The sequence below is a fragment of the Panthera pardus genome, unplaced genomic scaffold, assembly GCF_024362965.1.
Source record: "Panthera pardus isolate Hobbes unplaced genomic scaffold, ASM2436296v1 HiC_scaffold_10, whole genome shotgun sequence".
NCBI lineage: Eukaryota > Metazoa > Chordata > Mammalia > Carnivora > Felidae > Panthera > Panthera pardus.
Genome location: NW_026526655.1, coordinates 4844537 through 4870307, shown reverse-complemented (window position 1 = coordinate 4870307; position 25771 = coordinate 4844537). Strand labels below are relative to the sequence as shown.

The following is a 25771-nucleotide window of genomic DNA, read 5'->3' as shown; positions in this document are numbered from 1 at the left end:
ACTCCACGAAGCGTGATTCCTTCTGTGATGAACAGCTATTTGGTCTTGCTTCCCCTTTATAAGCCGCAGTGCCACAAGCTGTCTTCCGGTCTGCGTGTTCTCTTCCAGCCTGGCTTCTTCTGTTTCCAGTGTGCTGTCCATCCCGCGGGGTCGGGGGGGACCTTCATGCCCTTCCTCCACAAGAAGTCCTCCCTGATTGCCTGGCAGACCAGCTGTTCTGGTGTCTTCCGGCATCTGTACTGCCCCTGTCTAGCCTGGTCTAATTGAAGGCAGGGACTGTGCCCTGCTCCCCACTGTCGGCCCAGGGCTAGTGTGGGCACGTGACCCCTGCGATGTCTTTGCTCCTCTACGGCCTGGGCTGAGAGCCTCACGGGTGATGATCCTGGCTCTACTTTGAAAATCACAGCGAGACTGGGGCGGAGAAGATGAACCGTGTTGCACAGCTGTACCTCCCTGGGTGTAGATTAGCTTACGGCAGGTGGGGGGAGGGGGACGCACACTCGTGGTATTATATACAAAAGCCACCATGAAATCTTTAACCAGTGCTGGAACCCCCCCCCCCCCCGCCCCAAACAAGCCATTTTAAAGTGGATTAGGAAAATAGGTAGTTACTGAGGAGCAGCGATCTGGAGCTCTGGCTGCAGGTGAGCCTTTCTGTTCTGGTCTGACCGCCAGCAAATGGGGATGGGTTTGTAAACTGGGTGGAAGTTTCTAGAGTGGCTGGAGTCAGCCCTGGGGAAGCAGAAAAACCCCAAGTTTGTTGTGATGAGGGTAAAGGGATACCCCCCAGGGGGATACGGTGCAGCTTTGTTGAGGTTAAGGTAGAAGTTGGGAGCGTTCTCTGCCTCCCCCGGGAATAACCGCTGTCGGGTTGTCCTATGTGAGTGGTTTCACCGGCAGACCCGGCCCTCCAAGCCCGAGGTGGGAAAGTCACCTCGAGGAGCTCCATGTGTAGGTTTTGTTTGCTTCAAATCGCACTTAATGCTTTGCCTCTTTCCAAGAAAGGCTTTCAGGCAGCTTAGGACAGACAGTTGACAGGAAAGTAAATTAAGAGCATACATCTGCGGGGGCGCCCGGGTGGCTCAGTCAGTTGAGCGTCCAACTTAGGCTCAGGTCATGATTTCACGGTTTGTGGGTTTGAGCCCTGCGTAGGGCTCTGTGCTGACAATGCAGAGCCTGCTTGGGATTCTCTCTTTCTCTCTCTCTTTCTCTCTCGCGCTCTCTCAAAAGTAAACATTAAAAAACCCACCACACATAGTCACCTAAGAACATAGGCCATACTTGTACCCACAGAACTTCGTTTGAATTTGTTTTACGTAGAGAAAGAAGTCATGATATGGTGGGTCTCTGGCCTTCAGAACACCGTTACCTCCATTCATCTTAAAATTCCTTCTTTCCTTGATTTCCTTCCTTCCTTCCTTCCTTGATTTCCTTCCTTCTTGAGGGGTTCCTTCAGTTTCCTGTGCTGATTCCTTCTGATGCACAGGTAGGAACCTGCACTTGTGATTTCCACACCGCGATGGCCTGGATGTAGCCCCGAGGAGCACCAGGACTTGGGGGCCCTCTTTTGGAACCCCCGAGCCCCTCATTTGAGGTCCAGGACTCTGGTTACTCCACCATCACATGGATCTCTGCCTTCACTGCTCCCTGGGAACTCATCTGGGAGGACCTCTGCCTGCAGTCCCACCGACAGGTGGTTTCCGAAACCCCACGTCTCCCAGACTTTCAGACCTGCGTGTCTGCTCCATTTGGCCAGCGTGGTGTCCTGCCCACCAGGGTTTCCAGAATTCAGCCACTGTCTGCTATGCAGGGAAGGGCAGTTCTCCCTGTGATTTTTTCCACATCACCTTGTGCTTTTCATCATATTGTTACTTCCTTCCCTCTACTTGATTCTGTTAAATGTTTCCATGGTGGAGAAGATCCCCACTCTGCTTAGGATGGAGGCCTCACCCCTTATTGAGACCTCCCCAGGCCTCGCCTGGTCCCCCCTGCCGTGTTCTCTGGCCTCCCGACCCTAACAAATACAGCCGCTTGCTCCAGAAATGCTCGTTCCTGTCCCTCCCCTTTGCCAGACAAACTCTGCTCATCGGTCCAGACTTGAATGTCACTTCTCCGGAGTTCCCTCCACCGGGCGTGTTGGGGTGCACTTGCTGTGTGTGCCCTCCCCTTGCTGCGTTCCGTCGTTTCTCTGTTCTCTTGGCTTATGTCGCTGCCTGATTCTCCCACAAGACTGGGAGCCTCTTGGAGCAGAGACCCCTGGGGTCCTGTTGCCTGCATCTCCTGCACATCGGCGCCGTCTTGTCGAACGAAGAAGAAGGCACGAGTGGCCACACGCGTGGGCTGTCCTCACACCTGCAGGCCTGTGGTTCCTGGAATCAGAAGCAGAGGAAGCCGCCTCCTGATGCTTTCAAGCCACAGAAATAAGGCACAGCCGTATCCAGCCCCCACCTGCTGCAAATAGAAGAAAAGGTCCCCACGGTGGGAGAAGAGCTTAAGGTTTTGTTGTCTTGTTTTTTAATTGTAAAATACACCTCACATAAAATTTACCATCTTCGCCGTTTTCCAGCGTGTAGTTCAGCGTTCGGTGCATCCTCCTTGTGCAGCCAGTCTCCAGAACCTCTTCATCTTGAAGCACCTGAACCCCTGTGCTTTTCACGCCAAATCCCCGTTTCTCTCCCTGCACCCCCGTTTGCTGTCTGTCTCTGTGAATTCGTTCTACTCTTTGATTACCTCCCGTGAGTGGAATCGCACAGTATTTGTCGTTCTGTGACTGACGATTTTCATTAGCACAAAATCCTTGAAGTTCATGCACATGGTAGCAGGGGCTAGGGCTTCGCTCCTTCCTAAGGCTGAATAATATTCTCTTCTGTGTGTAGAGAACATTTCGTTTTATCCGTTCATCTGTGGAGGGATGTTTGGATGTCTCCCTCCTCCGGGCCGTTGTGAATAGTGCTGCTGTGCACGTGGGTGTGCAAATGCCTCTTGAGGTTTCGTTGTCTGAACCACAACACGCAAACACTATAGAGGATGACTGAATTTCGTAGATGTCCAGCCTTCTCCAGGGCCTGCGGTGGAATATGCTGGGTGCGGTCCTGAACAGAGTGAACTGGGGAGGGGTCCCTGGGGTATGAAAGCAGCGGCCCGGCCCTAGTCATATGGGTTTGTCAGGAGCCTTCTGAGCATTGGGGAGGCGGTCCCCTCTGTGCCTCCAATGACCTGGGAACTGTCCCTGGCATTCACCCATCAGTTTCAGATGGGGTGATGAACCGTTTTTCCCAGATGGCAGTGCTTTCAAACACGTGCAATGATACTGCCAAGGTATTCTAAGTATTTTCAGGGAATATCGACAACTTTTGTTAAAAAGAACGACTGCAGGGGTGCCTGGATGGCTCAGATGGTTAAGCGTCCGACTTCGGCTCAGGTCATGATCCCACAGTTCATGAGTTTGAGCCCCGTGCCAGGTTCTGTGCTGACAGCTCAGAGCCTGGAGCCTGCTTTGGATTCTGTGTCTCCCCTCTCTCTCTGGCCCTCCCGGCTCACACTGTCTCTCTCTGTCTCTCAGAGGTAAATAAACCTTAAAAAATTATTTTAAACAACAAATTTATTTTTTAAAAAATGACTACTGATACACTCCTACCTTTTGCATATAAACAAAAAAGTTAGATTCTTTATCAAAGTCTTATTTCTGCCTAAGTAATTTCTTATTTATTTTGTAGAGCCCTGAGGGTTTGCAAAGTGTTTAGATTTCCAAATAAAATGGCCAAAATGCATGCTCGCCATGGAACAGGTTCCTCGTGTTGATCACACAGCGTGTAGGACGTGACCAGACAAAAAAAAAAAGTCCTCTTTCTCTAGAAAAATTAAACCACCCAATATCCTAGATCCTACCTAACCTATTTTTTTCAACATTGAAAAATCCTTCTGCCTTCTTTTCTAAAAAAAAAAAAAAAAAAAGTATATGTGTGTTTCTGTAAATACACAGATTTAAATGTAGCCTGTGGATTGGAGTCTTGAAAGCTTCTAGTAGAGTCGATGGGACATTGTCCTATCATACACAGCATGATATTTCATCCTTTGAGCCCAATCTGTGTCATTTTGTTTTCCATCTTTGGTCTTTTTAGTACTCTTAACCATAGCCAGAATTCTCGCGAAAAGGTAAATAAATCAAAACCATTGGTTTTCTTCAACTGACAGTAAGTCACAGCCGCGGACTCTGCGGGAGAGGACGGACGTGGGGGGTAGCGAGGAAATCTTTCACTTCTACTAAGAAACGGAATCCCATTATTACATCTTATAAATATTTTCTTCTGCGGCTCGTAACCCAATTGCTGGCTTGTCGCTAAGGTCTTGCAAGGAGGAGAGGGGTGGAGGTGGAGGCCCGCCGCTTCTCAGGTGTGCCTGTGGCCCCAAATGGAAACCAATCAAGGTGCGATTTATGTTCATTAAGCGCTTGTCAAAACTGAAAAATTTTCTAATCAACAGCAATCTAGCCGCGGCCCCCTCAATGGCTGGGAGTGCTACCTCCTCGGCGTCGGCTGTTTGCCTGTTACAACTCTAGGCTAAAATCCGCTGATGATTACATTAGGCTAAGCTGCGGAGTAAATGAACCACATCTTATTTAGGTGCCACTAGCTTCACTGTAGTCCTGCCCCGCAGGGCACTTGATAGCGTTTTATGGCTTTAAAATTAGTGTAGCTTCCCATTTGCTGCAGGGCGCTGCATGTTATGCCTTTGAACTCAATAAGCAAGGGGAAGGGGGCCTTTTGTTTTCCCCCGGATTTTTCTCCCTTGCATTTTAGGCAATTTTGTTTTGCATCTTTTCCAGACGGCATTTTGCAATAAAAATGTCTGACTACCGTATACAAGCCTCCCCCACCACAAAAAAAAAAAAAAAAAAAAAAAAGAAAGAAGGAAAGAAAAGGGGAGAGAAAAAGAAGGAAGGAAGAAGGGTGGGGAGAAAAAGAAGAGAAAGTAGAAACTGTCTTGCGTTTGCAGAGGCCAATTATTTTTTTTCCTATGCTGGGAAGTGAAAAGTCACTTTGAGGGTCCCCCCCAATGACTTTTTATGTCAGAATTGCTACCCCAAGTGGGAAAAACACCTTTTTAAAAAAAAATTTTTTTTAATGTTTATTTTTTGAGAGAGAGAGACAGAGTGTGAGCAGGGGAGAGGGGCAGAGAGAAAGGGAGACAGAATCCGGAACAGGCTCCAGGCTCTGAGCTGTCAGCACAGAGCCCGACGTGGGGCTCAGACCCGCAAACCGTGAGATCATGACCTGAGCCATAGTCGGACGCTCAACCGACTGAGCCACCCAGGCGCCCCTGGAACAACACGTTTAACTCCGGAAATGCCCACATAAAATCAGAGGGCAAAGATTCCAGAATTTTTACTGGACACAGTAGGCAGAGCCGTCATTCGCTGAGGGCTTTGACCCTCTCGCAGACACTTCGCACATTATCTCAGGTGATCCTCGCACATGAGGTAAGAACTGTTCATCCCCCTATTTTTAAAGATGTGGAAATGGGGACCAAGCATGATTAAGTAGCAGGTCTGAGGACACAACTCCAAGGTTGGATCCTGGGCTTGGTCCCCAAGGCCATCCTCTGGCCAGAAGGAGGCTGACTTTGTCCTCGGCAGACGTGTTTAGTTTAGGAAATCAGAATGTCTCAAGAGTCAATGAACTGACTGCTCCTCATTGGAGATGAATCTGCTCGAATCACTGTAAACCACCATGGCAGCAGTAACATCAGGGAAATGGATGAACTCCTGTTAAAGCAAGGCATCAGGAGGAAAGAAGCGATGAGCCTTCCGTACGGGTGTGGTGAATGTTTCAGAACTAGAAGAAGTCCTGGGGCGCCTGGGTGGCTCAGTCGGTTAAGCGTCCGACTTCGGCTCAGGTCATGATCTCAACGGTTCATGGGTTCGAGCCCCACGTCGGGTTCTGTGCTGACGGCTCAGAGCCTGGAGCCTGCTTCGGATTCTGTGTCTTCCTCTCTCTGTGCCCCTCCCCTGCTTGCTCTGTCTCTTAAGTGTGAATAAATTTAAAAAAAAAAAAAAAAAAAAAAAAGTCCTTAAATTTTGTGGTGGGCAACAACGGATATGGGAGATTTCTGTCCTACTTTGGGTCAATTGGTAGAAGAAAAAGCATAGCGATCATTAGTGCCCCCCCCCCCCCCCCCGAGGACAGACCATGTCCTTAAAAATCTGCTTCTTTAAGAGCTGAGTATTCTGGCAAATTCATCGTGAGAAATCTGGAATCTTCAAGAGCTTCAGATCTGATACCGTTATGACGAGCATTCCTATCTCATTCTAAACTTCCCAGATCTAACTGCCGGTCCAGTTGTTTCAAGCCATGATTAATTATTAAAGTACTCATATAGCCAAGGAAAGGCGCTAGCTCCTTCGAGTTCATCGTCATGAAATTTCACTCATGCTTGCCTTTCGAAGAGGCCTACAGTGACTGGGAAGACAGGAAGCCATTTCCATACCGACACCTTCATTTTGTACGGGCTGGGTTTGAGCACGCATGGGTTACAACTGGGTAATATTCAATTTAACCTAAAATGAGGAAAATCTTTCTTGCAGTGGAAAGCTCAATCGACTAGGTCAATCAAGACAGATACAATCAGGGAGCAAAAGGTATATTCATTATTCAATTTAGAGTTTTCTGCTGTTTTGATTTCTATTATAATAACCCACCCCCCTGGGCTAACGTTGGACTTTAGCCCACGCGTGTTGGAGGCTGGCCACCAGACTGGAGAGGTGGCCTGCTTGGAGCTGTCCATGGTGCCTAAAGTGCACCGCCACCGATGCCCCGTGATGCTTCACCAGCCTGCCCTTCTACCCAGTCTTATGTCACTACCTGGCCCTGATCCCCCATGATGCCTCACCAGCCTTCCTTCCTACCCGGTCTTATGTGACTCCCTGGCCCTGTAAAGCCTTTATTAACTAGAGAATTGGATGTCATAACCGTGGGCTTTCGTCTCCGTCACCAGTAGACATCCACTTCGCCAGGTACCTTCTTCCTGTGGTGGCCACACGTCACGTTGACGTGCGCTCACAAGCTTTGGTCGAGTGGTCTTCACAAAGGCAGTTCCAAAAGCGAAACCCTGCAATTCTGTTGGCTGTCTGGGGAAACAAAAATCATTGCTCATAGGGTGTTTCGCTTTGAAGCTGCCTCCTACCTCGCTATTGTGACTGGTCCTTTGGAGAGAAGGAGAAATTGTCTTCTTTGAGTTATGTGATCTGAAAGGACACGGCCAGAAGATTTCTCATAGTTTTACGATATTTCCATAGTATTTTTAGGGTGTCGGTTTCCTCTGTGCCCATGACTATAGATGAGGCTATTGTTTATTATTCAGAAATGTTGGACTTGAACATTTGCTTAGTCTCTTTGAATGGACGGTATTATGTGTGTCTTTATAGATTAGTTTCCTTTGAAAAGAGTATTAAATGGAGTTGGGAATAGCAGTGCATCTAACAATGGGCTCTCTTACATACTTTTTTTTTTGAGCGCAGAAGTAAGGATTTTTAAAAATAGAACTTATACAAACTACAGTTCCTCTTTGAACCTGGACATTCATGAAGTGCAGTGAAAATCAGGAGAATGAGTCAATCCTTTCCTCCAGGAAAAGACAAACAATCTGAGGAACATCTCTAATATCTCTGCGTAGATCCGGCTCTTTCCCCCTGTATGCTGTGCGCATAAAGTCACGTGTGCGTAGCCGTTGGCCATTTTGCAAACATTGAACTGGACGAGTGGTTCTTGAGCCTTGTGGCTTCAGGACCCCTTTGCCTTCTTAAAAAATAACTGAGGAATCCAAAAGTGCTTTTGTTTCTGTAGGTTGTATCTAATTGATACTTAGCACATTACAATTCAAAACTAAGGAAATTTGTAAATATTCACATAACTCATTTAAAATCATAAACCACCTGGAGCGCCTGGGTGGCTCAGTCAGTTAAGCATCTGGCTCTTGATTTCAGCTCAGGCCATGATCTCGTGGTTCTTGAGTTCAAGCCCCACAATGGGCTCTGCACTGGCAGGCAGAGCCTGCTTGGGGTTCTCGGTCTCCCTGTCTCTCTGCCTCTCTCTCTCAAAAATAAAGGAACATTTAAAAAAATAATAATAAATCGCCCTTTTGTAATATGATTACATAAATCACATTTTTATGAAAAACGCCTTTTCCAAAATGAAAGAAAATCTTGACGAGAGAAGATTGTTTTCTTGTTCCCGAAACTCATTGATGTCTGGCTTAATAAGAGAGAGCTGGGTTGTCATACTGTCATCTGCCATCAGTTCGCTATGTTATGTCATTTTGGTGCGTAAGGACCCTCACCTGGTACAGACATTTCGCTGGAAAAGGGAAGAGTATTCCAGTAGACATTTCTGATCATTGTGGGTATTCTGTTTGGTTGCACCAAAACGCAACACGTGACAGTTTGTCAAAACACAGGAACGCAGCACAGAATCTTGAACAGTTACCACTAAATCTTCCCTCTCTGCTCCCTTAAAATTCGTTCAGCCTCACATGTGTCACCGTGCATGCGTCATTTCAAAAATATTGTTTAACTGAGGTATGCAGCTTTCCAAATGGTGACACTTTTCAACAGATGATATCCAGAAGCTGCATTCATTTATATCACTGCCCATCTTATCAGCAAAGGCCTTAAGTATTTGGAAAGTGTCAGGCACACGGTGAGAGATACAAGTCTCCAAGGTTCTCATGCTCACTGGAAGCTCAAATTATACTTTCTACGCTGGATGCGGACACTGTGTGCTATTTTTCTTGCAGTGCTCACTTTGTTCATTTTCAAGAAAATACCTGCCAAAGACCCAAGACCGAATAAGCCTAGTTCGTGTCTGACATGGTCATTCTTGCAAGTAAAAGTGTGTCCCAGCCAAAAAAGTGGCTAGTTCAGCTTGCAACTCCAAGCAATTGCAGAAGTGCATTTCTGCAGGACGCTGTCCAGCGTGTGTGTGTGGCACAGACACTCATATGTACTTTCCGTGTCCCTTACGCAGAAAATTAAAAAGACATGTATGTGCTCACGGTTGAAATATTGATGAATCTGTAGCTTTTTGGTTGGTTTGGTTTTTTTGCTTCTTGTTTTTTGGGGGTTGGTTGGTTGATTGAGAGCATTCTTAAGTGCAACTTTTTTTTTGTTTTTATTTAGAGAGCATGGCAATGAATCGTATAACAGCAACAGGGACTAATACAATTTGGTGCCACTGCCTTGGTTTGTGCTCTGGGGCCAGCAGTTCTATCCACCATTAAAGCAAATTTCAACACAGTGAAAGAGGCAAAAAGTGCCTTGGAATGTTTTGAAAACAGTACTGAACCTGTGAACCCCTTGATCGCGTATCAGGGACCATGCTTTGGGGACTAACAAGCTAGCTTATCCAGAGAGGAAAAATCCGATCCAATGGCCGTGGCCCGTCATCAGTCTGTCCTAACAATTATCTACCCTAGAGAAAGTATTACATGTTAACATAAAATATGAAATCTCTGAGCATTTATGTGTACTCAGAAACCAGAACTTACTGGGAAAACCTAATTGGAACAGAAATCTCTGTGATTCTTTTTGCATCACTTAATTATGGAAATGATGAGTCTCCATGCTTTAAAAACAAAAAACAACCCAGCGTGTAAAAGCAGAGTGGCATCGATTGCATCATCTCTGCAAGGAGAGTACGGTTTCAAAGCCATGGGTTTTTATTCAGATGCTCTCATTCTGGGATGCCAATCATACCGTTTCTGCATCTTGGGTTAGCTTTCAGATCTTGTTAACTGCTTTCGGTACCCCCGTGAACACATAGGGCAAACCCATCTTTCAGCAGACAGCCAAAGGTGACGTCGGGATGGGAGGCAGGGAGAATCAATACAGTAAGGGTATTTTTAGGGACTCTTGATGGATTGCTGTATTTTGAGCTTAACTTCGAGTGCCAGATGCCCCAGAGCTGACTAAGATGAACTCACCATTTGCTGAGAACCGTGGGGCCGTCGTGCACGCAGAGGGCTCTGAGGTCACCAAGACAAGACGCACCTTCTTCTCCCCCCCCCCCCCCCGTGCAGTTTTGGGGAGAACCCCTGTGTCATTCTAGCAGCCTCTCGTGGCGTTTGGGTGAGGGTTTACTCTCCTTGCAGGAGCACAGCGTCACCGAGCCGATGACCTCCAGGTCCTGGTAACGGGTAGCTGTGAGCTTTTAGGACAGGATCGTATGGCGGCAGATCAAATGAATCCTGCGTACCGGGAGCGATGGGAGGCACGGCGGCGCTAATGACTCCGCAGCCCTCCCTGAAGGCGGCCCCCCAGAAGGTGGGAGCCGTGTTAAGCTGTGCTTCCGTCAGCAGGCTGAAAGCTGTGGGCCTGACACGGCTCCCAGTCGCTCGCAGGTTTCTCTCATTGCACCTCATTTGCATCTGGGACATCAATTAGCATGTTTGTTGAGGCTAATTGAATGAAACTCAATCATAGCTCTTAATTGCTTGACTATGTGAAAAGAAATCACATTAATGCAGCTAATTAAGTGTACGGCAATAGATGCAACATAATTAGGAGCGAGAGGTAAAAAACAAGGGTTGGCAAAGGTGTGGGAGCCGGGTTGCGGGGGGACCCGGTGCACAGTCACCAAGGCTATCGACACGTTCAGGAACGGGTCCCTCTGCTCCCGCGCCTGCTTGGAAAAAAGAATCCGCGCGACAAGAGCGCGGACAACTTGAGAAGAAAAATGCAAATAGGTTGGCAATTACTACTTTTTCAAGCTGTTGTGGGGCGGGAGATGGCGCCTCAGAGGGGCCTGGCTCTTGAGTGGGCCCCGGGGACTTGTTACGTGCTGTTTAAAAGTACTTGGCTTTGAATTACCCTCATGCCTCGTTAAAGGGTTTTTTCCCCCTTTTATCATCGATCAGCATTTTCTACGAGGAGCACAGGAAGGGTAGTATCTGAAGCATTTGCATATCAAAATCAAGCCTGCCGTCTTTATTTTACCCGGCGAGGTCCCTCCCTCGGGCCCCGAAGGGCCGCATGTCCCGCTTCTGAGGCGGCCACGTTGTATACTGGTTCTGGCTTTAATTCCTCAACTGCCAAGCTGGGGAGACATGAAAAGGGATGGATTCTTTCAAACACGGGAAACTCAGCATCGTTTCTCTTGGGGGAACCCAGAAGCCACATACTCAGGCCTCCTTGCCTTCCACTGTTTCTGAAGCGCCACCTCCAAGGGCTTTTCGTGGATTAGGAAATGCATCTTGTAAGGTCTGTAAAAAAAAAAAAACAAAAAAAAAAACCACAGTGCTTGCAACGCAAGAATTGCCAAGTTCATATTCTGGGGTTTTTTTTTTTAGATCTAGTTCCTCTGAAGTTTCGACGCCTAACTCAAGCGAGGAAACAGATTCCCTGGCCCATGCTGAGCCAAAGATAAATGTGTTCCCTTGCCGCGTTCACATCCAAAGAGCAGACTCTTGGTACATTTCTATAATAATTTTAAATAAAATATCCTGGTTATTGTATGTTAAAACATGCCTATTAAAAGAGCCCATGCTGAGGCTTAGTCACTATCTGATTAGCCTCATTTTAGAGCCCATAAGCAATAAATGCTCAATTACACTCCTGTTATTGTATTTTAATTTGTTAAGAATTGGCATTAAAGAAGAAAGTTATAGCAAGTTGATATTTTTGAAAGAGCAAGTGTGGGAGAATGAGGTCGTTCTGTACAAGCCTTGACTTTGGTTCTGAAGCTTGGGTTTGCCCATTTTCGTTGGATATTAATGGAAGTATGTTAAAGATGTCTAAGAACGACCTTTGTTTTTTCTTTAATGACCTTGACACTTTGCCCTCCACTAAGCAAGGATGGCTTCCTTGGTGCTTTTTGTTCACATCCCCAAAACCTTGAGCTCAGTCATGAGTCTTCCCGTATTCCTTCCTGTCTGGGTCTGTTTGCTCCTTCACTCTGCCTTCGTAACCACCGTCTTTCTGTCTTTGGTCCATATCCTTCCAAAACCACAGCTCTTTCACGGTTGATTATATTTTGGGGTGTTGCCCAAGCGTCTTGACTCCCACGTGGAGTCTTCAGTCTTGTTGGGATGGCAGAGACTGACTCCAGGCAGCGCGTCCTGCGGGGTCAGCAGGCCTCGGGACCTCTGCTCCTGGCCTCCATGGCTCACAGGAGGCTTGTGGATGCCACTACCGCTCTCCGGATGGTTGGTTTTACAAGTGCTGATGAAGGCCCAGCCTCGCCACTGCCTCCGAAGAACTGGTCTGTATCTGCCCCACTTTGGTGCAGCCCCGATCCTTTCTCTGGCCGTCTTCAGTCCCAGGTTCCTCCTGGCTCTGGCCTTGCTTGGCCTTGTGAGTGTGTGTTTGCCATCAAGAATTGGCCATTTGAGTTGTATCCTTAGGAAGTCATTAGGGACCCTGTGGCGTCTTTTCCTTCTGGGTTGGTACTTTTCCAACTTTCTAGAGTTCTGTGTTTGCTCCATCAGAACGTCTCCCCCCCCACCGTGGCCAGGCCTTCCCCTTCTGGGCTTTTTCTTCCTGCCCTTCCTCCTCTGCTGAGAATTCCCACGCCCTCTTTCCTGAGTCTGGGTCAGCTCCCGCGTGCCCCCCTCTAAGTGCTCTCTCTCTCTCTCTCTCTTTTTTTAAACAATTCTCATTTTTTTTAAAGCGTGGCAGAATAGGGATTTTTGTTTATTTTGTCTTATTTTATTTTAATGTTTATTTTTGAGAGAGTGCAAGTGAGCGAGCGGCAGAGAAGGGGGACAGAGGATCTGAAGTGGGCTCCACGCTGGTGGACTGACACCAGCAAGCCCAGTGTGGGGCTTGAACCCACAAACCGTGAGAGCATGACCTGAGCCAAAGTCAGACACTCAACCAACTGAGCCACCCAGGTGCCCCTCCTCCCCACCTTTTTTCTAAGTTTATTTACTTTGAGAGATCGAGAGAGTGCAGGGGAGGAGCAGAGAGAGAGAATCCCAAGCAGACCCTGTGCCGCTAGCACGGAGCCCGACGCGAGGCTCGATCTCACGAACCATGAGATCATGACCTGAGCCGAAATCAAGAGTCAGATGCTGAACCGACTAAGCCACCCAGGGGCCCCGTAAGTGCTTGCGTTGTGGGGTGAGGTCTCTGCTTTTAACACTCGAAGCCGACCCTCCCTCCAGCAGACTGCGGAGGGACGATGCCTCTTCTCGTGCTGTCTGTCCTGAGGAGCCGCGTGCGGGTTCCTTCCCCTGTGTTGGAATCTTGTGCTTCCGGTTCCTTTTTTGTGTCGTTGCTTCTGTCTGCAACCGTCCTGCTGTTTGATGAGCCAGTGACTGCTTCTCAGCCCCTTCACCTGCTGGCACGTGAACTGAAAGGCTCCGCAGCCTGCTTCCCGGAAGCCGGAGATCCTTGCCTCGGCTTCCCTGCTGCTCTCTAGGCCCCCTTTGCCTCCCTTGATGGACTTTGGCCGACTTTCCTCATCCACAGCCTGGGTCTCTGTCCCTTGTGCTGTCCTTCTAGGACTTTATCTGGTTCTCTCTGCGTCACTTGACCCTACGGGTTAGCAATTACAACTCACTTTTCCAGCCTCCCTGGGTCCCTGGCGGCCCACACCCTGGTTTATTTGGCGGTTCTTCTGAAATTACATTGACGAGAACTTCATTGTTCATCCTAACTACAAATTTATTGGCGTTTCCCCTTTATATTCTGAAAGGAATTCTACCAAGATTCTGCCAAGGAAGGAATGCATTTGTTTCATTTCATGCTTAGCCTTAAAACACTTGATGTGCTATTTGCCCAAGAATGTTGTAGAATATGCCCTTTCTTAATGTGTGAGGTCGATTTAACATGTCTACGTGTTTGGCCAGGGGGCACTTTGCCAAAAAAAATGCATTTTGAAGGGTCAGTAATTCCTAACTCACCAGTCGGCCCCTCACCCTCTCAGCTGCTTCTCCTCTCCCCCGACCCGACAACCAACTCTTAGATAATGTTTTGCTCTGCACGGAATTGTCCAGCGACCCCCACAGAGACCATCCCTATCTACCTAGACATCCCTGTGGCTCCCTGTTAACTGGGTCATCCACCTCCAGCATGAAGAGAACACAAAGATGCTTTCTCTGGGCACGGCGAGCCGCTCGGAGAAACACGATGCTTGAGTACCAAAGAACGTTCTTTCTTTTTCCACATCACATCCGGCCATTACACACCCATCCGCGAGCTCCACGTTTTCTCGACACCGTACCACCGACGCCCTCAGACATTTTCCTGGTCCTTATTAGTAAAATGCTTGGCCTTTTATTTCAGGAGTTTCTACCTGAGTTCCCAACAGACCGCTTCATTCTTATCTAGAGGCTTAGTGGTGTTGCCATCCAAGGCAGAACAGTTGTTATAAAATAGCTCCCTACTCCCTGGAACTTTACCTGAAACTTACAGGAAGACCCCGGGGTCCTAGTGCACTTTCCGTAAGCAGCAGTTTATAAAATACGATTTCACGTGGACACTTGTTTTCTCCAGCTGGTTTCTGATCCCCCTGATGGAAGCATTTCCTGTGTCTGCTTGGATTTGCGGGGCCTGGGTTAGTTCAGGACAAAGAGACTGTGGTTTCAATATAACGATGATGCCACCATAGTAGACAGATCAAAACCTCATTATTTTTAAAGTGCTTGCCACAGTGGAAGGGTCATAGGATTACAACTCGTGGTATCTGATAGAACCTTGTGTCCTAGATTGTGAAAGGTCTTCTTTTTAATATCTCTTGGATGTTTAACATTTTGAACAGGATTACATGCAGAATGTTCATGGTAAAGAGATTGATCTTCTGAGAACCACTGTGAAAGTCCCAGGGAAGAGGCCACCCCGAGCCACGTCGGCCTGTGCGCCCATCTCCAGCCCTAAAACCAATGGCCTGTCCAAGGACATGAGCAGTTTACACATCTCCCCAAATTCAGGTAAGCTCGCAGCGGACGTGCTGAAGAATCCAGCGTGACGACGGCAGTAGATGTCGCTGGTTGCAGGAGAGTGCGGAGCCCTTGCGGTCAAGTGAGATTTTAACCATTAACATTGTACGTTAAGGCTTAGAAACCTCTTCGCTTCTGTGGGTGGTTCTGTGACTGCCAGCCAGCGCCTGGTGCCATTTTGAGTCACGGCCGCCCAGACCAAACCACGAGGTCCTCCCAGAGTTGTGTAGTTGAAAGTCGAGTCTCACATGTGATCGAGGATTCGAGGGCCTTCTAAAATACGTAAATTGATCGTGCAGATATCAAGGGTTGGTATTCATTTGTGGCGACCAAGTGGAGAAAAGTAGGAGAGCTATTTGGAGCAAGATTTCAAGGAAACCGTCGGACCTAAGATTTCCGTCCTCTCGGTTTTGTATGGTAACTGTCGGGTCATTCTTTAACACAACTGTAATTTTTCCTGTTCTCTTTCAAAGGAGAATTTGCTTTTCAATTCGGGAGCTGAGAGCGTGTTTTCTCAGATTTAGATGCGTTTAGAGATTCCTGGCCTTTGTGTGCAATTGCAAAGCCATTCAAAAAGTCATGGTTCGCTTTTGTTTAAGAATCTTTGCAAATGACTGCCCCCGGCTTTAACCTTCTGGTGATTACTATCAGAGAAAAGGCTGGAGTCCTCCTTCTGACACGCTTCAACACATGGATTTGTTTTCCCCAGCAAAAAGGCCCTTTCTCCCCTCTAACCTACATCCAGTCTTCTCAAAATAAATTATGGTTATGTGGCACTTTCTAGCATATGTCTTTGCTTCTTAAAAATGCTGCATTTTCCCCTTTCTGAGATGTTAAGTGCCTTTAAAGAGGGATGATGCTAACCCCACGGTTCTGTGGCATAAATATGGCATTGGTTGGTGAAAGCAGGGTAGGAGAAAGGGGCCAGAATTGGAGGCCATAGCTTGGGCTTTACTTCATGATGCCAAGTGGTGTTGGACCGCTCGCTCAGCCAGGTTTTACCACCACATCAGGTCGATCTTGCCTGGCCTGCCTACCTCACAGAGATGTGATGGCAGGTAAGATGACACATACGACAGTTTTGGGAAACTCATAAAGTACAATACAAGCAGCAGCCGTTATTACCAATCAAAACAAACCTGGGCTGGGCTTGCCATCAAAGGAGACATCGGTTCATTCCAGAGTGGTGACAAGGTCTCTTAGGACCTGCTGACCTTCCTTCCAAGACATATATGAAGTTTCCCTCTTCGGGGTGGTGTGCTAATGCCGGGATTAGAAGAGAGAAAAGAACCACCCAAGGGAAAACAAAAATTCTGTATTGAATGAAAAGCTAACGTCTTCACCACTTCGTATTTATTAATTTACTCAAAACATACTTACTGACCACCTGTTCTGTGCCAGGAATGGTGTGTGTGGTGGATACAGGGTCCCTGATCCGCAGAACTTCTGCAAGAGGCAGGCCTCTTCAAACCGGCCGATTTGCCACTTGCCCTTGTAACCCATCGTGTCAGATCCACGCATTTATTTCTTCAAGTCAACAAACGTGTATGGCATTTCTGACGTATGCCAGGCCTGGTCCCGGGCCCTGGGGACACAGAAGGTGAAGACATCATCTCTACTCTCCAGAATCTCAGCCTCTGGTGGGGAAGACAGACGAGCAGACAAGTAAACGCAGTGCCACATAGCAGGCCAGGGCAGGAGTACGTACGGGGGCCCGCAGGCCCAGGGGTGACGTGTTCAGCGCTACCCTAGGAGACGGGGCAAGGCCTCAGGGCCGGGGCACCACCTGTGCTGAGTGTAAACAGAGGAAGGGAATTTGCCAGGCATTAGGGTGGGAGAGGAGCCTCCGAGGTGGAGAAGTTGTGGATACGTAAGTTTTGCTGTTTAAATTCCTGAGTCTTGAGACTTGCATCCCCTGGTGCCACTGCTCGTTTTCCTAAGGAAAAATGTGACATTTGGTAAACAGAAAGTACAGGATGCCATTTAACCATGTCCTGTCCCATGCAGTAGGTTATGTATGGCCTGGGCCTGGGTTAAAGGAGTGTTTTTCAGTGCCCCCATTTCTTTTTAACGCCCCTGCCTTGGGTGGACGGGAGGGCGCGGGGAAATGCCGAAACCCCTTTTCCATGCTCCCAAGCCCAGTTGGTTACAGCGCATTCTTTCAGCCCTAAGCCAAGTTAATTCCTTTTTTTTTTTTTTTTATTTTCTTAATGTTTATTTATTTGTCTAGAGCAGGAAGGGTTGAGAAAGCACGAGTCAGGGAGGACAGAGATAGGGGGAGAGAGAATCCCAAGCAGCCTCCACACTGTCAGCACAGAGCCCGAAGTGAGGCTCAGACTCACGAGCCACGAGATCATGACCTGAGCCAAAATCAAGAGTCGGGCACTTAACGGACTGAGCCACCCAGGCGCCCCGCTAAGTTAATCTTTCTTAAAGGGAGCCTGCTTGGTTTTTCCTCTCCTTTGCATCACAAGTGGGGACGAGGAAATGGGGGTATGACATCTGCAGGATCACAGTGCCCCTTTGGGGGAAGAGAGGGTCTCGTGGTCATGGCACGCTTGTCTCGGCGTGCAGGTGACCTCATCGGCGGGCGGCCCTCCATTCCCTGCTTCCCAGGTGCTCTCTCACCTGAACACAGCAAATTTACCTGGCAGTGAATTGGCGTTACACTTACGGGGTGCACTTCCGGCTAAAAATAGTATTACTGTAACTATTTTAGAGCTCTTTGCCCAAGAACTTCCCGTGTGCTTAACAGTATCCTTCTTTACAACTCCTTTGAATTTTGCCGTTTTGTTCTAGAGCTCCGAGTTAACTGGTCATGGTTGTTTCTTTTTATGCTGTTCCTTTTTATTTGTTTTCTTACCTCGGTGCTGTTGGAGTAGATAAGTGTCTCGTGTGCCTTCCCTTCTAGTAACTTTCTCATTTTGCACAGACGTGACACTTGCGTGTCCCTAAATCCTTGTGCATAACACTTCTTGTCTTAGAATAAAGGTCCATAAGTGAAGCGATTCAGCCAGTGAATATAAACACTCATGAGATTCTTGATGTACATTCCAAATTAATTTCTGGAAAGGTTTTGTTATACAAATACCCTACCACCTATTAAGCGAGGTCCCATTTCACCCACACACACTTGTGGCATTGCTATTATCATTTTTAGAATCTGTAGTAATCTGATAAGCAATAAAAATATCTCCTGCTTTATGTGGATTTCTTCAGTTAGGACTAAGGTTGGCCATCTCACGTTTATTGTCACAGGTATTTCTTATATTGAATTGTTTAGATGTCGTCTTTTCCCTTTTTTGTACTAGGTGTTTGTCTTTTTTATTGATCTGTAAGAACTCTTTATATATTGAGGATATTAGCGCTTTATAATACATTCTGCAGATATTTCCCCCGTTTATTATTTGCTTCTTTTTAAATTTTATGGTCTTATCTGCAGGTAGAGGTTTTCCCCGTTTTTAATATATGATCAAAATATATACGCAGAATCAAATCAGAAGTCCTTCAGTGGTTTCTCCTTTAGATGTTTAGAAGGCCTCTTGAAATCCTGAAAACAGTTAACAATTGACATATGTATTTCTGAGTTTCACAATTTTATTGCCTGTTTTTGAAAAATATTTAGCCTTTAATCCATCTTTAATCTGTTTGGGTCAATTATGTGCAAGAATAAATCTAATCAAACTTTTTATTCCAATAGATAACGAATTGTCCTTTCTGTGTTGAACTGTTTTCTTATAATTGTGTGCATCACCTTTATTGTACAACTAATTTAATCAGATCCACCATGTTTCTGGCCTTGAGACTCTATTCAGTTGACCCACTGTCTCCACATGATGTTATCAAGTATGGGTTTACCACAGTGTCTCAGATTCATGACTCAGTCTGTTATCTGGCAGTAATATGACTCGTCCGTTTTATTGTCGTTCTTGACTGTTGCCACTCGTTTATTTTTTCCAGTAAACTTCAGAGTAACTTGAGACCTTCCCCTCCCGCCCAAAAAAGAATCCCACGGTGGCTCTAACTGGCATTGCTTCTAACCTATCAGTTAACTGGAGCAGTGACTACTACGTTTGAGTTTCTTGCCATGGAACACAGGTCTTGCCCAACTTACTCAAACTTAATACACATCCCTCAGTAAAGTTCCAGGACTTCGTCGAGATGTACCGTGCGGATCCGTTCTGTCCGTTTTTGGTGACGTGCGAAGCTGATCTTTTTGGGGGGTGGGGGAGGAGAGTGAAGGGGGCTGTCTACTCTGTCACCTACTTGGCAAGAAATAAGAAAGCTCCTAATCCTTATACTTTATCTCCGGCCGTCTTCCTGAACTCTTGTTAGTTGGAGTGTTTATTCGGATGTCTGTCTTCATTTTCTAGCATACGGTCACAATGCATCTCGCATTTCACATATTACAGTGCCTCATCGTACGTCAGTTTGCTTTTTAGCCTTTACATCCAATGTCATGATTTGGGCACTTTACTGCCTCGCTTCCTGTTTCCTGTACGCTTCATCTTCCGTCGTTGTTGGGTCTGCCGTGTGTATGCCCAGTCCTGATGTGTGGTCTGGAGACTTGGGGGCAGTACAAGGCCTTCCCTCCAGGGGCCTCATACTCCACAGCAGTGGCAGAGGAGACAGAAGAAACAGAAACAGATAAGGCCATTGAAGTTGGCGATCAGTGCTCAAAGGACAAAGGAGGCAAGGGGCTAGAAGATCACTGGGGCGGGGAGAGAGGTCCTATGTTATTCCTGGTGTTGGGAAATGCTTTGCCAGTCTTGGAATGTTGACCACATTTCGTACACGAGAATGCTGGAAACGTGATGATCGTGATGTAAGGTTTTGCCCTGGGCTCGGGAAAGAGGAGAGAAACATGTCAAAGCAGCTCCCTTGCGTACTAATAACTGAGCTCACCAGTTAAGCAGAGTAAATGAGCCTTCATGAAGGTGGGGTGGCCCCACGCTCCTGTCGGGCAGCTGTGAAATGCAGGCATGGCGGGCTCAGGGACGCATTCCGGAAGAGCCAACCCTGGGCATCCCCGTCTCCAACCTGATGTGGATGCTGATGCTTGAAAGAGAAGGGAGCAGCTTGGGAAACTCAGAGCTCTGCACAGTCACAGAGAAATGTAAATAAATGGCAAGGAATGTCCCCTCTGACCGTGAGGGACATAACTGAAGGGCACCAGCCTGCCCGTGAACCCTGCGCTGTCGATCTGAACTGAACCTACCCGTCAGCGTGTGCCACACCCATGTCCAGAGGCCACAGGGAAACCCCTGCATCGGCCTGATCGACCCTCAGGCTCTGACTCATAAATACGAGTACAAACAATCAAGAGGTCTGTGGAATCCAGCAGTAAAAGCAAACAGGGACCGAGAGAAACAAATGGACTAGTGATCCTAGAATAAAGGGAGTGACGCTGAGGGAGAAGGAAGGAAGAGATTAATTACTGTTTTCATAAAATGCAACAAACTAAAGATTATATGAAAAACCTGGGGGGAAAGACTTCTTGCAAATTAAAGAAAAAAGATGACAAAAATCAAAAATTCCGTAGATAGGTTAAATACTATAAAGAACATGGCCAAGGATACCATTGGTGACGTAGGTGTGCAAAAGGAGACATATGTTGGCGTCTTCTTGTCCGAAGAGCCTGGTATGAAGCTGGAGGGGACAGGAGGCTCTGAAAGCACAGAGAAAATCCCAGAAAGTATCCCAGGTAGGAGGAGAGAGCGAGGTTACCTGCCAAGAGACGGAACTCTTCTGGCCTGTCGCCTTCTCAGCGCAAACGCCACGTGCTAAAAAGTAACGGAAGAATTCCTTTCTAAGGACCAATCACTTAGGGGTGGCTGGGTGGCTCAGTTGGCTAAGCGTCCAACTCTTGATCTCAGCTCAGGTCACAATCTTGCGGTTTGTGGGTTCGAGCCCCGCATCGGGTTCTGCACTGACAATGGGGAGCCTGCTTGGGATTCTGTCTCCCTCTGTCTCTGCCTCTCCCCCACTTGCTCTCTCTCAAAATTAAATAAAAATAAACTTAAAGCCACTTAAGTTAAACACTAAGGGCCAATCATTTTGAACGTAGAAGTCTATATGCAGGGCCAAACTACTATCAATCAAGTATGAAGATAGAAAAAAATTGTTTTAGATGACGTATAGGAATACAGAAGCCAAGTGACTTTTTGGAAAATCCGCTTAAGCATCTACTCCAGCAAAAAAGAAGAGGAGGAAGAAGAAAAAGAAGAATCCAGAAGATACTTATTCAGGCCTGATTAAGTCTCCCCCTCCCCAGGGAATCCTCCCCCTCCTCCAAGGTCACTCACGCAGGATGTCTGTGGCATCATCTGTCTTTTCCATTGCTTTGGCTTGGAACCCACTCGGCCGTTCTAATCCAAGGCCACATTTTTGAGAATCCACCCAATTGTAACTGCAGATATGCTTCCAGAGAAGACCGTCAGATGTCCTGTTTTCCGACCTGGGTCATTGGCCAGGCTGGTGTGGTAGGTAGAATGGTATCCACCGATGACGGAACGCAGACTCGTATCAGGTCCTTAAGTTCCTTTGACATTGAAGTAGACAACAGGACAATGTAATGGCCAGCGGTCGGGCCCGGGGAGGCAGAAACACTAACTTGAGTCCCACCTTCACCATCTCGGGACCTTGAACAGGTGTCTCTGCGAACGTCAGCTTCTTCCTCATCGTTATGGTGGAAAATGGGCCCACCTCTGCTCTTGTGAGGGTAACACGCCGCGTGCTGCCTTTCCAAAGCGTGGCCCAGGGCGAGTCTCCAGAAGTGTCTCAAGAATCCGTCGTTACAGCTGTGCTTGTCCCCGGTGAAGAAAAGGAAGAAATTGTGGAATTAATTTTTCCTACATTTTTTTAACATTTATTTATTTTTGAGAGACAGAGCATGAGCAGGGGAGGGGCAGAGAGAGAGGGAGACACAGGATCCGAAGCAGGTTCCAGGCTCCGCGCTGTCCGCACAGAGCCCGACGCGGGGCTCGGACCCACGAACCGTGAGATCATGACCTGAGCCGAAGTCGGACGCTTAACCGACTGAGCCCCCCAGGCGCCCCTGGAATTCATCTGTTTTCTTGCCACGCACTGTTGTTTCTGTAGCCTCTGTGTAGTCGTTGTGGGTTCAACACCGTAAACCCGTGCCGCCTGCAGACTGCGTGCCCCCTGCAGTGGCAGAGCGGTGGGCAGAGAGGCGCTCTGCGGGCCTTTCCGGGATCTCCGAGGGCCCTGGGCTCGCGGGCCGTGGCCCAGCGTCTCTTTTTTCCTGCCACATTTGGTTCCGAGCTGCCACATACCTCCCTGTCCTGAGAGGGTGTCTTTGTTGGGTATTCGGGACCACGACTGTGCTTTTACCCGCACCGGGGCGACGCGTGGGCCTTCGTAGCGGGGGAGACCTTGCCCCCTTGCCTCCCTCCCTCCCTCCGCTCCTGGCCCCCGGCGGTTTCAAAATACGAAAGCCGTCTGGAGGGTTGAGGCTGCTTTTCCGGGGTGGGGGGCGGGGATCTGGATGTGTTTTGAGTATCGAGCCGCCGTTGACATCTAAAGTCTCCGCCATGCTGTTTTCCTCCACACTTCAGTAATCAGGACATCCAGCAAACCCATAAAAAACCAAACTAATAGCATGAATATTCAGTGACCTAGAATACTAATTATTGTCATGAATATTAATGTGATCGGACTTGCTTTTTCCTCTCCTCTTTCTCTCCCGTCCTCTTTCTCCCTCTCTCCCTCTCTCTTTTTTTCCACTTAGCCGGCTCTAAAGATGGGTCATAATGAGAGCATTTAAGAGGGAGCGCGCTCTCCGCCGTGACAGGGACTGGGGTAATAAGGAGAGCTTGATTAACGCGGTGCACTTGGGGGAGAGATGAGAGGCTTCACGTGGGCCTGTTCGGGGGAGGCAATGAGACACCGGCGGCTCTGTTACTGCTCCCGGAGATTAATGAGGCCTAAGAGTGCATTAGGAACAGTGACAAAGGTTTGATCTAATGGGCTCAGTCATTTTTCCTTTGAGTGACAGACGCACAGAAGTAATTGGCTGTGCAGAATGGCAGCTCATTGGCGGTACTTAAGGATACATTATCCCCGTTGTGTGGCCCACAGAGGCTGTTTATCAAAACTGCTCACACCGCAGACGCCGAGCCGCTAAGCTGCTGTTACGGCGGTAATAGCTATTACCAAAAAAAAATAATAATAATAATAACGCAACATCAAAACCCGATCCGTTGTTGTCTCATAGAAGCAAAGTTTTTCTTTGTTTAGTTTCACATGGTCCGGTGCCGGTCACGTGCGTCTCCCGGTCTGTCGGGCCGCCCCTCGTCAGCACCCCGGGGCTCGCCTCTCACCGCGTGCCGGCCTCCGTCACCCCTTCCTGTCGCACACTTTGGACTTTGTGTACCACGTTCATCCTCTGGTACATAAATCGGGCGCCGCCACTAAACCCCCTCCTAGCCCCTTGGTAGAACACTTGCCTGATTGGCTGAGAATTATTTCTCGGAAAAAAAAAAAAAAAATCCAAACGGCAGCATCCCGTGATATCTGCATCCGTGCACTAGGGTTTACCGGGAGTGGGTTTTGATGGCTATTTAACAACCCGTTATTTTTAGGGAAAGGAAGAAACATTTTGTGGGGTTTCTGTCAGCTACATCTGTAACTAAAAGACGCGAAAGTTATTATTTTATCCTTTAGAAGAGCCCGGACATCTGCAGCTTCTATGAGACATGCATTCTTGTTGCTAGCTGTTTCTGTGTTTATACGTTTCTCCCACTGAGGTTTCGGCAAATACCCGTTCTGTTGCTTCTGTCATTCTTCCAGGCGTGGACCGTTAATTCTCTGTTATCCCCTCCCAGTTTCGTGAGCTCACAAATTGTGTTTTTGTTGAGTCCACACTAGTGCCCGTCACGCGCCAGGCGACATCTAGGAGGTAACCATTGAGGACGAGCACTGTTTGGTTTCCCCCGCCCAGCACCCTGTGGGCAGGACCACTGGGGACAAGTTCAGGTGTAAATCAGGAGCCTGCCTTCCATTTTTTGGAAGCCCTCTTCAATTATTTGAACTCTACGTGGGGTGTTCTTTTCTGTAAGGACTGCCAAAAGCACCTTGATCGTGATGATTTCAGCTGAAAACCCTGGAAACGCTGAGCTGTCCTCCACTCTGGGGACAGACACACCTGTAAGTAAAAGAACAGGTTCGGAAACTTTTTCTCCCTTTCAAAAGTGTGTGTGTTTGGTGATGAATAGTGTTTCAAGCTGGACCAGCAAATGGTCGGCATTTGAGAGAGGCGGGGGGCGGGGGGCGGGCAGGGCCAGGAAGGACCTCAGCCATCAGGAAGGCGGCTGAGTGCCGGCCTGGGCCTCGGGAAGGAGCCGTTCTGGGATAGAGGGGAGGCCACGATTGGCCCCCTTACTACGTCCCCATCCCCACACTGGCAAAGGAGGATCTTCAGGGAAGTCATGACGCTTGCCATCTCCCAGTTTTGTGGCGCAGTGTTTCATGGCTTCCGCTCATATGGAGAACATTCGCCTTTCTGGAGTATTTCTGGGGGGTGGTAAAACCCAAGGACATCCACAGCCAAGCAGTTCACCTCCACGCCACCGACGTGGTTTCTCTGTGAGCACCGGCTTCACGAGGACTGGAAGGGAGAGGGAAGGGGGCACTTTGAAAGTAGACCCACATGACCACCTCGGCCTCCTCCCTGAAAGGGAGAATAAATATAGCGATAGCCAGAGAAATTGGCTCTCAGAACGGTGCTGGCGAGTCAAAATGGATTTTGTGCAAAGCACATACTGTATTTCCCAAAGAAAGAAGAAAGAACATCTCAAAGACGGAACCGTTATCCATCGCCAAGGAAGAAAGCGAACGGTTGAATGTAGTGGTTGGGAGTATGGAGGGCAAGATACGGACGTCTCAGGCGCTCCGTTTCACAGAACCCTATTACACGAATGCTGTCATCATATTTTGTTGCTTAAAAGAAAACCTTAGTTTTGTTTTCCTCCTTGTGGTGGCGCCATACCTCGTTACCGCTGCATCGCATGTGAACTTGGCCGTGTCACCCGTAGGAGTAACGGGTCGTAGCCAAACAAGCACGAGGTGCGTGTTGCGTAAGCCAGCGCAAGGAAGCATGGTGACGCAGGTCTCCATCAACACCTAGGAGTCTGTAGCAGCAGGTGTTCTGAAGCAGAGAAGATCGGGCAAGATGCAAAGAGTGTTTTTGCAGCGACGAGCATGGTGCCTGACGACTGGGATAGACAGACTTTGCCTTTGGAAAAAAAATGTTTAAACTTATTTCTAAGTACAGTCACTTAAGTGAGAACCGACCTTCTGGTGTGCTTAATGTCTTGGTCTTGAATTGTCCCAGACAGCAATTGGGACGTCCCCCGGGGTGCAGCGCTAGCCCGGAAGCGGGGGGTGAGCAGGCCCGCGGGTTCCCTGGCTCCCCTTTCTTCACCATCAGGTTACACCAGCATCCACACGGCTTGCACCGTGTCCCAAGCACACGATCTCGTTTATTCCTTTCCTTTTATAAACTGTGCCTCTGACCCCTTGGGCGTAACTGGTCATAATGCTTCGGGGATTTTGGAAGACCGAGGGTGGGAGGCGCGTGCCTGCATTGCCCCAGCGCTGAGCGTGCACTTGGGCTCCCGCATCGTGAGGAGGACGATACCAGCAAGACACAGGCGTGAGCAGGTGACCGCGAGGAGATGCTATCACGAGAAAAACGTGAGGGAGACAGACTCTTCAGAATTTAGAGACAGGCAAGTTTAGCAATGTCACCATTTTAAGCTTTTATTAAAAAATAAACGATAGAGGGGTGCCTGGGTGGCTCAGTCAGTTGAGTATCCAA

The 25771-nt window shown here is 48.1% G+C and overlaps 1 protein-coding gene across 18 annotated transcripts in view; it reads left to right on the top strand.

The window, feature by feature from the left end:
- The window catches only part of AGAP1 (ArfGAP with GTPase domain, ankyrin repeat and PH domain 1), a 546313-nt gene that overhangs the window by 349388 nt on the left and 171154 nt on the right, over positions 1–25771 (top strand). For 16 of the 18 annotated variants that reach the window (XM_019445480.2, XM_019445481.2, XM_019445482.2 and 13 more), the window contains one exon: positions 14754–14922. The exons of the other annotated variants lie outside the window; for them this stretch is intronic. In XM_019445480.2, coding sequence (XP_019301025.2) covers positions 14754–14922 — 169 coding nt within the window. The remainder of the gene's footprint in view (positions 1–14753; positions 14923–25771) is intronic. 18 annotated transcript variants of the gene reach the window in all.